General features: G+C 39.0%; 1 protein-coding gene across 4 annotated transcripts in view; it reads right to left on the bottom strand.

Annotated features, from left to right (window-relative positions):
* Positions 1-16,238, bottom strand: part of LOC135258215 (myelin basic protein-like) — a 58,168-nt gene extending 41,930 nt beyond the window's left edge. The window contains exons 1-2 of one of the 4 annotated variants that reach the window (XM_064341547.1): positions 15,995-16,238; positions 10,533-10,637 (exon numbers count right to left, since the gene is read on the bottom strand). Coding sequence is in view for 2 of the 4 variants with exons in the window: in XM_064341557.1 (XP_064197627.1) it covers positions 15,454-15,472 (19 nt within the window). In the remaining 2 variants the exon portion in view is untranslated. The other 3 variants (XM_064341536.1, XM_064341557.1, XM_064341526.1) reach the window with 3 other exon arrangements.
* Positions 16,239-17,918: the final 1,680 nt, after the last annotated feature.

Here is a 17,918-nt window from a genome sequence, read left to right as displayed (position 1 = left end):
AAGAATCCTACTGAATGCTCTTTTCACCGAGTCACAGCAGTCACTGTACACCTCATCACCTCTAAATTGCACAGGTGGAAAAGCAGGTGGTGAGGGAAGAGCATAGAAGAGGCGACATGGTAATGTTAATGCACACTAAAGAGATCTTTGCTACAATGCGGAAAGCTGGATAATCCCATTCTCTTCACCAGTCATGTGCATATGAATGAGGACCTGGAAAGACTTGCCTAAAAAAAATATACGGAATAGAGAAATTCAATTTCCACATTATAGAAATGTAAAAGTAATATTGCTCACCTTTCACACTTTAGCTTAAAGTGTAAATTAAACACAGCGGTAGGTAAAACCCTCATTACAAGCAGCGCTAGTAAGGTAAACTTGGATATGTAAGATATAACCTCAGAATTTTAAACCTCTGACGAAGCACAGGCTGCTGAACGTGGCAAGAATCCAGAAATAGTACAAGCAATTATGCCTTATATAAGACTCTTTATTATTCCTGATGCAAAGGCAAGCAATGAAACAAAAACAATTCAGACTTTTCAATGGTTAAAAATCTTGTCAAAATTAGACAAAGGGACATGTCTTAGCAATTAAATTCAATGTGGATAAACCAATTGTTTGACATTAGTTAGGTCCAGTGGGAAATCAAACTGTTCACAAGAGGTGAAAGATAGCAGGGCCACTGAAAAGGAAATGCATCACTCTCATTTACCAGTCTTAGTATTGTGATGGTTTGCAACAAAATTAAAGATGCCTATAAAAATAAAATAAAATATGAAATAAAATAATAATGTAGATATTCTAACCAAAAAAGGCTTCAAATTATCAAAATATGTTCATCTATCTTTAAAATTTAAATTTTTAACACTCTTTTATCTTAAGGGACTTCAGACAGGAAACATAAATTTGCACACATTGAAATCTTGTATAAAAACATATGTTGGCTACAGCTGGGCGATATACCGTATTTTTATAAAGTTACGCAATGTGGTTTTAAAATACCATCATCAATGGAAGGCCTATTTTATTAGTTTTCATCCATTGACAAATCTGGCTGCACAAATTGTTAAGGATTCATAGGGCTGGGTGATAAACCAAATCAGCAATTATCAAATGTTTTTTTAAAGAATCATCTTTAATTTTCTTTGATAACGTGATGTGTTCACATGGAACTTGCAAGGCTCTGCTACTGAGTGGAAGTCATATCAACACCCAATAGACAGGAATGGTAGTGTTCCCCCCCCCTCCGCACGGAAGCATTTCATGTGGTTTGGATATTTATTACCACATCAAATGTGATTAAAGGAAATAAAGATGAAAGAAAGAAGTTAAGCCATATGGCGGCGAATGATTGTTATGCAAAGTTACAATCAGCATTTGATAATCATCAACATAGTATAATTATAATTTTTCATTTAATTTAGGATGACCACTTACTGGATTTCAAAGAAGAGAACACGTGTGGACATGCGTTATGAACATATAATACTAGGCTATTTGTTCGTTTAATTATAGTTTATGGAACAAGCAGGAATTTAGGAATTTAGAAATCTTGTTCCCAAAGAGTCCAAACCTAGAAGCTTGGATTGTTTTTCTTTCAATATTTTGTATGTGCTGCAGTGATGAAAAAATGAGGCAGTATCTATAGTGCAATTAAATATTCATAAACAGAAGGAAGCATCTAACATGTTTAAATATCTCAGGGATTCATTAGGTCTTTTGTCAATATACATACTGGCAGACTGTGTAACCAGGAATGCTTGGTTCACTGATAACAAGTGAGAGCTTTTTTTAATTGCAAAAACCAAGATGCAACTGAATTTACAGGGACTAGTTTGTTTTCTTTCATGTTATGCTTTCAAAGTAGGCTTTCTGGGGGTAATTTGAATGTCTGTGTAGCCTTTTGTTGTCAACTACAGGACGTAATTTGTGTTTCAAAGTCTATTTGCTTAAAATAGGTTTTGAGGTGCACAGCTCAGGAGCCTTATACAGCAAATCTAACCTGAAACTAAGTTAAGGCATACTAACGGCAAAATATTATTAATAATAATAATAATAATAATAATAATAATAATAATAATAATTTTTTTTTTAATGTTCATTTTGCCAAATTTGTACAATTATATTCAGGTCTGTTAGTGAATGCTTTAACTGTTCCTAATGTAATGAACTTAGAAAAATAAACAACCTACTTTCATTTTCAGTGAATCACAGGTTTACTGTTAATAAATGTTCTGTACTTCTTTGAGGTTTTTTTGTTGAAGGTATCAGTATCGCACTACATGTGTAGTAATCGAACATCTAAAAATTCACTTTTTGACTACATTTATTTTTAAGATGCATAGTATGTTCCTAAATGGGTGAGTTTTTAGCCTGCTCTCCACGAGATACAGTCATGCAGGAAATGTAGGCCTATTTCGTGTTGGGGCATGTTTACCTGGAAAAGTTTCATTTACAGTTTTGAGGCCATTAAAAGCATGATTATAAATGATTAGTGTGTCCAACAATCTAATTTCCTACTCATATTAAGAATTGGACTGTGAACCAGAGTCACTGGGCCTAAGAGCACAGCTCAATGTAGTTTCCCACAGGGTAAAACGAGCAGCAATGTAAATTAATGTAGGAACGGTTTGAAGTGCAAACAAATGATTGAAGCTAGTAGAGTCACACCCAGAGACGAGCTGGCAGACTGGCAAATATGTCTTCAGTGAGAATGAGCCACTCTGTGTTCAGACCCATGATTTCACCCCACCATGAAAATTTAACAAAAGGGCCATCTGACCATCTGCCCTTTTGACCCCCCAGCCAGAGTAGTCCACGCATCCTTCAGGTCAAACACCTTTGCAATATATAAATAAGTGCTACAGTTTTCGCAACTAGGACATTTTTGAAAAGTTTAGCACTTTACAGACTCAATATTGTGTGAGTAACCAAAATAGTAATACTTATTATTTTCAGTTAAGGACAAAGTTAAATGGAGTTAGAAAGAGCAAAGAACAGCAATACATAAATACAAACGGGAACATATACTTCTTATGACTGATTAAAAACAGAGCCAGAAAAGCAAGTATTAATTAAACAAAGATGTAAAATGTGCATTCCCTTCGTGTGTGCTGGGCCTGTTTTCTGAAAAGAGGTCTGCAAAAAAAGGTACACCTACTGCATGTACACACAAGTTTGTAACCAGGCAAACTGGGTCCACGCCCAAGTCATGTGACACACTTGATCTCCAAGCACCCAGGCCAATGTGTGAATGTGCTTAAGGAGTTTTTTTTGTACCTTTAACATGCTACTGTAAAGTATACCTGGGTCTGTTCATTAACAAAGCAATCTTTAGTTCACTGTACAGTTACAGCATATACTGTCCAGCCACTTTATTAGGTACACCTACGGTTGAAGCAAATAGCCTGCTCCTTAAAACAGCGAAACATGAGACTGCAGCTCAAATACATAAAGGTTTGGGTTAGTTATTTGTTCAACCAAAAATTTGAATGGCCAAGATGCATGATCTAAGCGACTCTGACAGTGGTATGATTGTTGGTGACAGACGTGGTCGTTACAGCATCTCCAAAAAAACAGCTCTCCTGGGAGTTTCATGCACTACTGTCTCTATAGTTTACAGAGAATGGTGCGATAAACAAAAATCATCCAGGGAGCAGCAATTCTGTGACCGGAAACTACAGAGGTCAGAGGAGAATGGGCAGGCTAGTTCAAGCTAACAGAAAGGTCACAAATGCTCTAATAACAGCTGTTTATAACAGTGGTGTGCAGAACAGCCTCTCTGAACACACACATGCTAAATCTTGACATGGATAGGCAACAGCAGAAGACCATGCTGGGTTCTACCCCTCTCAGCTATGAACAGGATGATGAGGCTACAATGGCCAAGTGATCACCAAAACTGGACAGTTGAAGATTGGAATCTGACAAATCTCAATTTTTGTTATGACATGCAGATGGTAGGGTCAAAATTTGGTGTGAACAGAATGAATCCATGGATCCATCCTGCCTTGTGTCAACAGATCAGGCTGGTGGTGGTGGTGGTGCAATAGTGTGGGGAATGTTTTCACTGCATACATTAGGCCTCTTCATACCGACTGAGCATCACTTGAATGCCACAGCATACTTACGCATTGTTGCTGACCGTGTGCATCTTTTTATGGCCACAGTCTACCCTTTTTCAAATGGATACCTCCAGGATAATAAACCATGTCACAAAGCACACATCATCTCAAGCTGGTTTTGTAAACACGATAATGACTTCTGTTTACTCCAATAACCTGCACTGTCTCCAGATTTCAATCCAATAGAGCACCTTTGGAATGAGGTGGAATGAGAGGTTTGTAGCATGAATGTGGGGCCAAAAAATCTGCAGGCACTGCGTGATGCTATCGAGTCAGCATGGACCAAATTCCCAAAGGGATTGTTTCCTGCACCTTGTTGAGTCCATGCGGCAAGGAATTAAGGCTGTTCAGGAGGAGGTCCTACCCGGTACTAGACAGGTGTTCCTAATAAAGCGGCCAGTGAGTGTACATTCACATATCTATTATGTGGAAGGTAAGCTAATTAAATATATATAAACATTGAGATTAATAAATATGGTAAACATTACATCTGCCAAATATAATATGGCAGACACAGCACTGATATGTATTAGCATTTCTTTATTATCTGTTATTCACACATGACCACCTGACAGATTTCTAATCGATTGCCAACGTCCAAATTTACTCTCCAAGTAAAACAGTTCATTGGACTGGAAATATTTTGTCCTTCTGTGATGGGCCTCTGTATTTACACAAACCACTTGCAATCAACAACAAGAGCTGAACAAATCTGACGAGTCTCAAGCAGAGCTAGGCGTCTGTTGGCCATGAGGCAGAAAGCTGTCTCAGCGCTGAGAGAGTTAACATGGCCCATCACAGCATCTACTCCACAGGTTATGCAACTGCTCCAGGATCAGGCAAGGACTTAAAAGACGAAAGCATTGCATAAAGCCAAGGAAACTGCATCTCTTGGTGTCATGTATATTTCAACTGCCTGCCTTCAACAAAAAAAGGTAACAGAGCAGCATCACTTCCTCTCCACAACCTACTCTGCCTTATGTGCGGGTTGTGCCGCCGCAGACCGGTATAAGTGGTGAACCGGTCATTTGATGACAGTTCAGTTCTAAGCCTGTTGCAATTACTTCGTAGCTCATATGAAAGCCGGAAGGATAATTACCTTACAAAGGTGTATGCAGTAGAAATAGCCATGAGATAAAGGGTGTTACAAACGTGTGAATCAACTCAGGCAGCCATGGTTACTCAGCCTCTTGAGCTAACCACAGATCACTTCCTCTACGTGCTTCAAAGCATAGTGCACTGCTGCAATGATAGCAACACAGTATGCAATAGTAAGAGTGCAAGGATGAATCTTCAGTCAGTATAAAGATTTTACCAGGTTCTATTACCTGTAATAGCCACTCCACCACCATTTTCCTCTGTAAAAAAAATACCTCAAATATTTCATTTCTAAGGACTAATGGGAGTTCAACCATGTGACAGCCAGGAAGTGCATTTCTCCACAGCATATTGCTGTGGAGTTCAATCCTTTCCCTAACACAGAGTGCATCAACAAGAAACAGTATCATTTCTGGTCTGCTTTTTTTACATTTGTTGAAAGAGTACAAGAGTCAGTCTGTCTCGTGTGTGAAGAATGCTGAAAGGCAGACATCACCACGTATGTGGAATCATGACTGCGTGAAAAGTCTCACTTCGTTGTCAGAGCACGTAGCAAAGCAGAAGAATTCAGTTTCGTTATACAGCCGATTTCACGTTGTGCACTATTTGATTTGCAAGCATACAGACAATCTCACTAATACTTTTTGACAGCACCTCAGAGGAGAGCCCAATTTTTCAGGAGAACCAGATCTGGTGCAACATTAGCCTTTGGGTCCTGTGATGGCACCAGGTGAGCTAGTTAAGATTAGAAACTTTCAATCAAGTAAAGAAGTCTTATGAAGCTAGGCTCTGGGTCACAATAGGGTGACTGCTTTGGCACATCCAGCAGAGTTAAAAATGCTCAGTGTTTAAAGAGTGGGGCCTACACTATTGACAGACAAATTGTGTTAACATTATACATTCCCTTGCCCCCACATATCTCCAAATACACTTTCTGATAAGGCTGCATTCAGGAAGCAAGTTTTAATGCCTTTGCAAGGAGGCAGGGGAACAAATTAAATACCACTATCAAAGAAGTGGATCACAGAGACTGCTTCGAATTCATTGCACCCCAAAGAGAAAGTATGAAAAATAAGCTAAAGCAGTCTGGAAGAATGACAAAGGGTGTATCGTTTTCAATGAGTTCTGGGAATTCTCTCTGAGAAAAAAATGAACTCAGGGAAAGTGTCAGCCTGGACGAAGCACCGGCTTTCAGAGGGGTATGCTCATACGCCTTTTGTGCCATGACGGTCGACTTTGGAAGGCTTCTCCCCCAGCCCCCACGCTTCAGCCAATTGCATATCACCAGCCTTGCAAACTGGGCAGCTCCAGCCACCCAGTTAACTAGCCAGCTAGCTCATGCCAATGCCACAGCAAAGGAAATTCTGCTTTTAAATCTGTTTTGCATTGCTACAACTTCAGTTGTTGTAAAAATGGCAAACGAGCAAGGGGTATCAACTTGCTGTTCCTGTTGTACATCCAACCAAAACCTCCAGATTGCATAGCCTAAATCTTCTTGATAATATGGTAAAGTGTTGACTGTTTTTCTGAGGGTAAATCTGGCACCCATTTTATAAAATAGCTGGATATTTGAAGAAAATAGATTCTTTCAGGTCAATCACAAATTACTCAAATCACTGGGCCATAAAACAACATTCTACCATAACAAGACTAAGGTCAACCAATAATTTTGTTTTCTGTTGCCATTTCATTCTTGACTGTCGTCTCAAAATAGGGCACAACATAACCATTATTCTACAGTGTACTGTGGAGCTACTGCTACACAATACTCATTTAGAAATGAGAAATTAAGCACCTTACAAATCCTTACAAATCCACCTTGCAACTAAAAATCTAATAAATAAGATAATGTACTCAGTTTGAAGGGTATAGAGTACATAAGGCATTTTATCTTCAGGTTTCAGTTGGCATTGTGACGAAATTAAAATGGAAGAATGCAGTATGCATATTTTACAGCGGGTATATTTTGGAATAACTGCATTTCCTCTGCTTATTCCTGTTAATCCACCCTCTCTTCCCAAGGATGCTGACCATAATGACTGGTCACTGGTCGCAAGCACATCAGCTCATTTAAAAAAAAAAAATTAAAAAAAAAAAACTCAAAGCTACATTTAGCTATTCAAACAACATGTAAGCTCCCATCAATCAAAGGATCTTTTCCATTCCAATTCTGTATGCAATACTGCCAGAATAACAAGAGAGACAGTGTTAAAAGAGAGATTTTTATTTGTAGGCATCCGGTAATCCTCTTAGAAGGCACAAATCCAAAGTCAATGAAGGTAGGCTACATTTCCCTGAAATGCTGCTTGATGATTCAAAGCTTTCATGTGGTAATGAGACTGATGTTACCACATTTTATACGTCAGTAAAGGTTGCATTCAATGCAAGTGAAGTTAAAACCAAATGGTGAAAAAGGAAATGCTTTCCAAATGGGAAGTGTTGCCATTAAATGACTGCAGATGATTTAAGTGTATAAACAGAATTTTGAAAACACTTGGGCTACTTTTTCCCACTATGGAGATTGATTGAAAAGTTATATATACACAATACAGTCCAATCATGAGATAAAGTCTTTGAATATGTGCATACAAATTCCACAGTATCCAGGGTACCAAATTCCAGACACAAATATGAGTTAGGCTGTCATGTTATGCAACACATCACACCAGCGACATAGACAGGACCATTGATGCTGTATTCAAAATAACAGGCTAAGGCTTTAAATTCATAAAAAATGAAATGCATTCAAGATTATTCCAAGAATAGTTCATATGGGTAAAGAGAATCTTGTAAACAAAATCTCTGAAATTATGTTTCAACAAGGGTGCACAATATTCTAATTTAATCTATAGTCAATCTTATTGCCCAGGCTTCCTGTTTATTTATCTGTTTGTTAGTTTGTGTTTGTAGAACTGTGAATGGAAAATACATTTTGGGAACCTCAGTTAAATTAACTTATGGAGGTACACACTCTAGCAAGTTGCACTATACCTCTGTAAAACCTCAAGAGAGCAGTATCAACTACTATCATTTTGATCTTCATACTGTTTTCATATACAACACCCACAACACCACAGATCACAAAGATCAGAGTAAAGGGAAGATCATTAAACATTAACACTCAAACTCTGCAACCAATGCCTTTTCAAAGAATCAGATGCAAACTATGTCATCAGCGAACAGCTTATGGCATTCTAAAAGCAAGACTTGAAGGGTTTTATACATTCAGAAATCTAAAGTTCCCATTAGCGATATTAAAGCTTAAGCACAATAGTTATGTAATGGCTGTCACAGGACAAGGAGTTGTCAATTGGTGATAGTTACAACGAAACCTCAGTCAAGATAAAGCTCCAAGTCATGCAGTCAGTAAGTCAGTTATTTCAGTTTGAGAACACCATCAAACTAGCTTCATTCTTCAAGAAGCAAATAACGCACAGTCTGCCATTAATCTAGGCCTGAGTCTCATCCCCTCTTTCAAGTCCACACTGGCTCAATTTATTTGCAAATGTGGGTCCTCATTACCTGTGAGAGCAAACTGTCCCATTCAGAGGGCAGGACTGGGTTTATGACTCACTGAAGTTAAGGGAGTATTAAATCTAAGCGCTATGCTGACTTAGTCCTCAGGTTTTACCAACAAGCAGAAGCAAAAGTTGCAATTATTAATTCACACAGGCTACAAGTTTAGCAGTTATTGAAAAGCATGACAAATGTAAGCACTGAGTCTAAGCACTCAGGGAATGCAATACACATGTGCAATCATTCCTCAAAATTAAAAATTAAGCAACATAGTTGTACAGATTTGCCCACACCAAAAAACTAATGCCTGCCTTTGGAGAGAATAACAGATTCATGTTTTGGGTATATAGCTTGTTTTTAAAATTTTGCCTATGACAGAGATGAGCCTGCCACATAACGCAGAATCAGCTAAGACAATGTCACTTTATTTTGTTCACTCAGGGGGACAGTTCTGATGGCAATTCCTTAAGCTTGCTTGTTACAATTAGACACTCCATTGTACAGTCAATCTTACTAAGTACTGTTTTGTCCCCTATTCATCCTGTGACAGTTGCCCATCCATACTTTTAGAAAAATAACAGGTTTTCAGTTAATTAGTCAAAGCTCAACTCTTTCAACAGGCAGGAATGAATGATGTAATAAATGGATTTAATCTCCCATCGTTCACAAATACCAAACCAACATCATTGTTAATGTCATCCACTATGTAGGCCTAATTCACATACTTTCAACTAAGTGGCTGACAGGACCTTATCCTTGCCATTAGGGTATATGTAATGGTGCACATCCAGGGTTCAGCTCGACTTTAGTCCCATTTCTTAAGACAGAGGACTGCCAGGGATCTATCCTTAAGTCTCCATAACTCTGTGCAGTGCTTGGACATTAGAAGCACTGGGAAATAAGACAGAGTAGAAGTTAAGTAGCCTATTCAATCAAACAACTATGGTCACTATGGCTTCTTCAACTGTTCATTTGTATGCTTTAGCCATAAGTATGTCAATGATCAAAGTAATGCAAAACACTTTGTGAGCACTGAAGAAACACAATGCTACCATATAATAATTAGGCTACTCAAAATGGATGACAAGAATACCATAGTGATTACATTAAGTTAGTACCATCTCAGAATAAGAAAAAAATAAAATGGCAAAATATTTCACAGAAAAAAGGGGACTTGAATCTGGATGATTTTTAGCGACTTGTTTTTCTTAGTCAGTATGTCATTTCAGCGAAACAAGGGCTCTACTTCAAGCAGAGACAGTTCGAGACAACAAACTCCCAACAATGACAAAAGCTGAGACACAGAGGCAATAAATTCAGCTCTGGCAAAACCTTCAAATCTACAACCAATGTTTTCTCTCCTATCAACACCACTAAGTAATATTTCCAGAGGAACTTTGTGAAATGTAGCCTTTGTCACTCACTGATCTATGCATACGCCCTGAGTACCAAAGAGCTGAAATGAATAGCCTACTGCTTAGCTGAAACACTCGCACTGCGTAGAACTTAGGAAAATGAACACGAAGCAATATAGGCCTAGATTATTCTGTAGTACAAAAACCCAGCAATTACAGGGAGTCAATACCATGAGATGAAGAAACATTTCATGCCGATTAGAACAGGAAGGTATGCCAATGAGGTAGGACACAGGTGAGAACCCCATTTCACAAACGATAGAGGCCTTGAAATTAGCACCCATTCCGGGAGCCTGGCATATCACAGCAAGACTTTACTTTCACGGACTCATTAAAAAGTCTTATTTTGTCCTTTGTCTGGATGTCTCAAACTTGCCTTCAAATTGGCTTCTGCAAAAACACTCCGACCCCCACGGAGATGATGTCAGACGTTTCTGATGAAGGTAGGGCCACACGTGCAAACATCAACGGCGCTCAGTGTCTGGAACAGACAGGTCAGTCAGTGAATTGGAAAAGGGGGCTCACTGAACCCGCCATTCCAGCGACCAGCCGAAACCGAAGCCACCCAGCTGAGCCACGGTGTCGTTGAGTGGCACTCTCCAAGGTACTGAACAGAGTGCTACAGCCACCCCTCCCCCAACACAGACACTGTACAATGGAACGCACACATGCCTATGCACGCATATAAAATTCCGCCAAGAAAGAGAAAGAACCCATTCGTGCCTGGAACTCAGTACTCGAGCCGGCGTCTTTTACCCACTGACTTAAGGCTTAAGGCCCAACGGACAAACGCATCATTCAAAACAGCAGCTGCTGACTCTTGGCGGGAGGAGACGTGTAATGCCCCGTCGTGCGCTGCCGCATAGCGTAAGCCCCCTGAGTGCGTAGTCACTGACACGAGGGTCAGATGTCAACATCTGTCTCTGGAAAAGCTCTCTGGCTCATGGCCATCCCAAGCGCAGCTCAGGAGAGGACTGCAGCTGCGGGCTGGGGACGGGGTGATGTTTCCACTGAGCCCGGGATGCCCTAGAGTCCTGCCATTCACAGCAGAGAAAACCCAACGCAGGGAAAACAACAGCTGCATTCTGAGACATCCTGAAGTACTCTGTCCTGTGATTCCCAACAAGACAGACAAAGGGTTCATTTTCAAACAGGAAGACATTGTGATCACTGCTTGGTTTAGTACTGGGAAAAAGAGACTTAGAAGTAGAAAGTGAGTGAGTGAGTGAGTGAGTGAGCACACATATGAGAAAGATAGCAAGAGTTTGTGTACAAGTATAAGGCAGTAAAGACCACAACAGCGTTCACCATGACTCATACTTTATAAATATCTAAAACGGTAACAAAAAGGCAGGAGAGCATTCTCCAATAGAGACCGCCTACCTTCCAGCTAAGCTTTGTTCTGCTGGATTGTGGGTAAATAGAAGAAAAGTTGGCCTTGATATCTCCCTGGAACAGTGCACCAAAGCCCTGCATTCTTCACATGCTTAACCTGCTGTCGCTTGAAAGAGCAATGTGTGTCACGCTCAATGCTTTCTCAGTAACCTTCTGCACTGCAGCAAAACAACCTCCACGTCTACGCCTCTGGGTCAAACAAACTTAAAATAAGGAATGTTTTAAGGCGTGTATTCATTCCACCTTTGTTCTTTGCTTAGAGCTCTGACCAGAGATTTTTCTGAATGGTAAAGAGTGTACGAAACCCCTCAGATACACCAAAAAGTGTTTCAAGGTCACCCACTGTAAGAAACCAAAATGTGTCACGTTGAGGTCATCAACTTTAAGAAACCCCACCGCAAACCAAACACTGGAAGTATTTGACATGTCAAACGAATGTGTGCAGTCTTACCTGTTGCTACTGGAACAGGATTTATTTAATGTTATCTCAGTTACCTGACTCCAAAATAGTGTTTCAAGCTTTCGTCTGTGCTAGCAGTTATGCATAGCCTATACGGAGGAGTCTGCTTTCCGCCGGTAGTGTGGCTCTATACGGTTCGCTATCATCTTGGTAGACATGGTCGTGTTTCTGCCTTGTGTAGCCTGCATAAATTCAATTGTGTATCCTGCTACGACACTAGTGTATAGGCAAGTTACTAGGGGGTGCAGATATCCTGAGTTCTATGTGTATGTTAGAACCTTACAACTGCCAGGCTAAGCTCTGGCCCTTGAATAAGTCGATTGAGTTCAATATGACATGCTTGAAATCGCATTCATCATACATTCTTTTTTCTATTTATATTTTCTTTCTGAAGCTGTAGGCCTACATTTTTGTGCTTTTTTTTCTTTTAAAGAATCTAACCCTTTGATAGAATTACCACTGATAGCACTGATAAACCTGTTACCACCAGAGATGCTGACAGAATATATTGTGGATTACATCAACCATCTAGGATTACCTACCAAAAGCTCTCCATTTTATAGTTGTAACCAACTATTAATATAACCCAGACCATCTGGTTCTATCTTCTGCCTGTGCCATCCACTTAACTTTTCATACATGGAACACAAGCCTCAGACCTTCTTGGAAATCCAATCTGTGGGGCAACTTCTGCGTCTGCCTAACACAATTACGGGTAATTCAATTTAACAGACCACTAATCATCATCTACGGGAAACAAATGAATGCAGGGAAGTTGTAGGCATGAGCGGAAGTTCAATTTCTTGGTGGATAAATTGCTGGTGTCCACCTACTGAGCACCGTCTGCATAGCTCCCTGACCTGCTCCACAATGCCAGGAACCACAGCCTAAACCCACACATCACAATGCCCAGCCTTTCAAAATATCCACACAATTTCACTGAGTAATCATCCTGTCACTACCTGTCGAGTCCAAGATGTCTTCCACTGGTGAAGACAAAATGACACTAAAGTGAATAATTACAGACCAAAGGGCATAACGCACAATTGAAAAACGTGACAAAAAGACCCTAAAGAAACCCACAGCTCCAAAAAACAATTTCATGCCTTACAAAAGTATGGATCTAAAGTTCTAGATCTGAAAATAGACTAACCTGGCACCTGCTGCAATTTTTTTTAACAGCTACTGAACCTTGGATATTTTCCCCCCCTATTAATTCTTTATTTGGGAGGAATTTGGGCGATAAAACGGAGTGTGGGATTTGAAGACCGCTGTGTCACCTGGAACTATACCTCCGTCAAACTAGTTAACAGTACAAACTCTGAGCGTGTTGCCAACAATGACATACGCACAGAAAATAACTGCCCCATTCACCTTGTTCCCAGCCTCTCCCCCTGTGTCACATATGGAATGTTCTGTGTATTGTGCAATCTGGAAACTCTAAACTGATAAGAGGGAAATCCACCCTTCGCTGAACACAATGTAAGGCAACACAGCCGTGAGCCTGTGTGTGTGACTGGCATTTCGGCTGCTATTTATAAAATTATTTTTGTCAGCCGTTTCTTCAGAATGTTTAGGATTTTATTGTTTTAATAGCTCACTCTATCCTTGACTTCCACAACAGCCTCACAAGGCTTTCAGAAAACCTTAAAATCATAGTTCACTTCCTGAGCTTTGTAAACATTTCATTTTTAGTGTACATTTTCATCTTGTACAGTAATGATATGCCTCCAGATGTTCAAAGTTTCTTCAAAAAAATATGCTCAATATTATTTTCAATATATTTTTCCTGTGGCTCATGCAACCTGGGACTGCTGCACTCAAGTAAAGGAATACTATGGCAATACAGAAAATGTGCTAGCCTAATATTTATAATTGTGAATAAGTGCTAAACAGTTAGCTTAATCTGTTCATATGTATAGCCACTAAAAGAATAAAGAGACTATACAACCTGCTCTGGAGTTACTTGAAGTGAATTTTCTTGCTTTAGACCACAAACCCCTGAATGCTGTGTACCTCCCAATGTAAAGCTGACAGGTTATCAGAAACTTCAGTAAATACCTAAAATACCCTACAATGCATACAAAAACAGTCTGGGTCAATCAAATGCATAGACTAAAACTGAAATAATATATATATATATTTTTTTTTTTTAAAATAAAACAGAAAGCGAACTATCCCTTCAACATCACATTTTTTAAGACTGCCACATTTTGCTACATGAGAGAAACTGGGTTTACCACATTCCAGAAATATGTGACACCCTTCTTCAGGGGCCAAGCAAAGCTCTCAGTCTTAAAGCACTGGCCAAAATATGAAACTTTCCTATATACTAACTTCACTTGTGACAGTTGTTCCTTTGTTCACGGCTCATTTCATTAAATGTTGCACAATGGTATTTTAGCCCAGTTTCAGGGAGAGGTCTTAGAGCACATATTTCTAGTTTTTGCTCTGCCCAAAGCTCTAACTCCAAAATTAGGACAGATTAATTATATGGATTATATAGCTGTGGCACACCAGGATCAAGATAGACTGAACCATTATACAGGTGATCTAAGGTGATAAGAAAGCCCAGGTGAAATGAAAAAGGCAATACCTATATCGAGATTTGACTGAAAACATGTTCAAATTTAAGAAATTTTCTTTTTTGATCAAGATGGTCATGGTACCACTGTGCCAGATAATATACAGAGTGGGCAGTGATAGCACAATGTTGCCACAGTATCGAGAAACTAGATAGCCTATATGAAGTGGTTTGACCTCTGCACTCTCCTCTTAACAAATTTAATAAAAATGATTCTCAAAAAATACTTGTGTATACAAATAAACTTTATTTTTTTTACTTGAAAAAAGTCAGGCATGAGGCCTGTCTGGTGAAAATGCAATATGGAATTAAGACATTCATGATTAACAGATGGTATTACGACTCAAGTTCCTTGTTCTCACTATCTTGGCATGTCAAGTTTGCATGAAGGTGGCTGCTTTTATTTAGTATATAGGCTACATAAGATTCATGTACCCTTGCTGTTTATTTCTAGAACACAGCATCATCGACCTTTTACGCTGAAATGCATTTTCAGAAAACCTTAAAACATGTACTTTTCAAATGTTTCACACAGCCTGTAGATGATTATTTATTTCCAGACAGATTTACTTGCAATATAGCACAGCTAGTTTTAACAGAAATGCATCTGTCAGTGAAACGTTGAAGACTGTATGAGTTTTCATTTGATATACCCGCCTCATGCAGTCCACGTGATACAAGTTCGAATATACGTAAAAATAATAATAAAACAAAAGAAAATAATTAAACTCATCATCCACCAAATTAAAAATAAGGAAAACACACGAACGCGTTCGCCCACGCGATACCGGAAGCTGCAAATGATATTTACGCAACCAATTTTACTCTTCAGCCGATCGTGTTTACTAGCCTACTCACTGAAGAATTTCCAATCCATTCCTTACTGTATCTTCGTAGCTATTTCCTTTGGGTCAAGTACGTGCCTGTGAAATATTCCATGACTACATTAACGAAAATTATAATTGAAGGCGCGACATTATCATGTTATCAAACGATATGCTTCAGGATGCTCGGTTCAAATTCGAGGCTCTGTGAGATGTATATATTTATGCACACCCCAGCTCAATCCCAAGCATCCAGCATTAACTGAATAAATGTCTGTGGTTTGGATAGTAATACGACGTGGACTTTTGTTTGCATTCTCCACCAAGGACTCGCTAGCTAATGCGAGGAAAAACAGAACATACCACGCATATTTTGAGTGGATGAACCATGCTAAACCTCAGGATCACGGTGACGCGCATTTCATGATTACATATCAATCATTTAATAACTGGTCATTCCTGCAATTCCATAACATCGGGACCGAGAACGTTTGCGCGCCCCGTCTTTCCACCAAACAGTAGGCTACAGCTGGCCCCAGTAAACAACAATAATTTTTTGTGAGGTTTGTACATACCCTCTTCTTTTGGATTCAATCAACTGCATCCACCACAGTTAAATAAAAGCGGTGTACCAATGGTTCCTTCCTTTTAGAGAACCTTCGGTAAGACAACTATAGCGGAAATTCCTCTCTAATTGTCGTCGGTAGTTTTCTCCTTTTTTCGTATTTTTCACTGTTTCTGGTTTGAGTGAGTGAGCATGCCTCACTGCTTCCTGTTTTTAGGTAAGAGTGATGTTTCTGCGGGGTGGGGCATGCTCCGTGGATTATGGGTGAAGAGAGCGAGCGTGCATACAGTTATAATGATATGGGAGTCACGAGATATGTTCTTAAGGTTTATACTACACACATTATGTGTGAGTAACGCTAGAAAATCGCATTATCAATGTCCCTCACGACCATGAATAGCCTAGTCTGCGTATCACTAGTTATGTTTAATCAGTCATTTGGAAAGTAAAATAGTAGTGTGTTTATTGTTGAATTATTTGCCAAATATGCAATCAATGCCAGAATATAATTTTAAATTGTATGGCACAACGAGAGACTACCATGGACGTTTAAATGTGACATAATGTCTCTGCAATTTCTGAAGGCATTTTTTAAAAGCCTTATCAGTATGATAAACTAAAGGTCAAAGAAGAAGGTAGGGTACTTAGTCCACGTTTGACAATGCATTTTTAACTTCTGTCTCGGCAATTATTTAGAACACAATTTCTAGTTTCCCCACTTGTTCAGTTTATCCCACTTTAGCTTTAAATTGTTTTTTTTTATTTATTATTTTATACATAGACATCTATCTATGCCAAGCAAATTACACAATGTGCAGGTTTAATACTTCTGTGCTGTTTTAAGTTTATGGAAGCATTTAGGCCTACTTGGCTCCGCCTACAGCCCAGGGGAAAAATTCCTGTACCCTGCTGACATTTCAAATTTACGTTTGCATGAGATTCCCCATATCTCCAATGTGCTCAACTGGTTTGGTGTATTTACCTGATAGGCTTTAAATTCAGCACTCTGTAAAACCAGCAGCAGAGTTTTCAGTAGACAAGATTAATGTTACGGAAATTAGCGATGATGACGTTGGATTAAAAATGAACGGCTCTGTGCATTGCGCCTTTCAAAATCTTAGTAGATTAGATGATAATGCTTTAATATATCAAACAGCAAACTCTGTGATTAACTGCAGAGGGCTCCTCTCTAGTGTTTAAATGACTTTTCCCATTGACTTTATTTAAAAATTAAAAATGAATATGTTCAAGTGATGCTTTGAAAGAATAATGCTCAAATAAGAATTTGTCATGATGTGGTATCGCAAGGTTGGAACAGAATAATTTTGTACAATTTAACTTGAAAGTTGAACTTTTCCCTTTTAAAATTAGTGCACATAAGTTATGTAGTCGCATGTCCTTTGAATGCCACAGTTTTTCATCTTGCAAATGTTGCAGTGTGTTTAAGGAAAGTTCAATAAGGAGGCCCTTGGTTGTATAGCTAGTCAACTTCTGCCACCAAGAGTCAATTGGAATTTTTATCTTTTAATGGTAAATGTTGAAATGAAAATTATAGTGCAGATTCAAATCAGATGTATTGAGTTAATGAAACAAGGTAGCAAAACAACATTAATTCAGATAGCTTGAAGCACAGGTAGAACCAGAGACTGTTAATTACTAGTCAGGCCTCCATAGTCCTATTTAATATAGGAAATTGGAATGGTTTGAGCAAGTGACCCAAGATTAAGGTAATAGTGACTGATTTTAATGTATTACAACGGAAGCAGGACAGGCCAAGTCCTGGAGTGAATTTTAATGTTGAATGATTGAATGTTACAGTGATTTAATCCGTGTCCATCATAAATCCAATCAAAACTACATAAGTGATAGTCAACTAAAGCATATTCCTTAGCACCTGTGTGTAGTGCTTACAGCCATACAAAAGATTAGACTGT

This window comes from Anguilla rostrata, chromosome 1, assembly GCF_018555375.3.
Source record: "Anguilla rostrata isolate EN2019 chromosome 1, ASM1855537v3, whole genome shotgun sequence".
Taxonomy (NCBI): Eukaryota; Metazoa; Chordata; class Actinopteri; order Anguilliformes; family Anguillidae; genus Anguilla; species Anguilla rostrata.
Note: the sequence above shows the minus strand (reverse complement) of the source record. Positions and strands in the feature narration are given on the sequence as shown.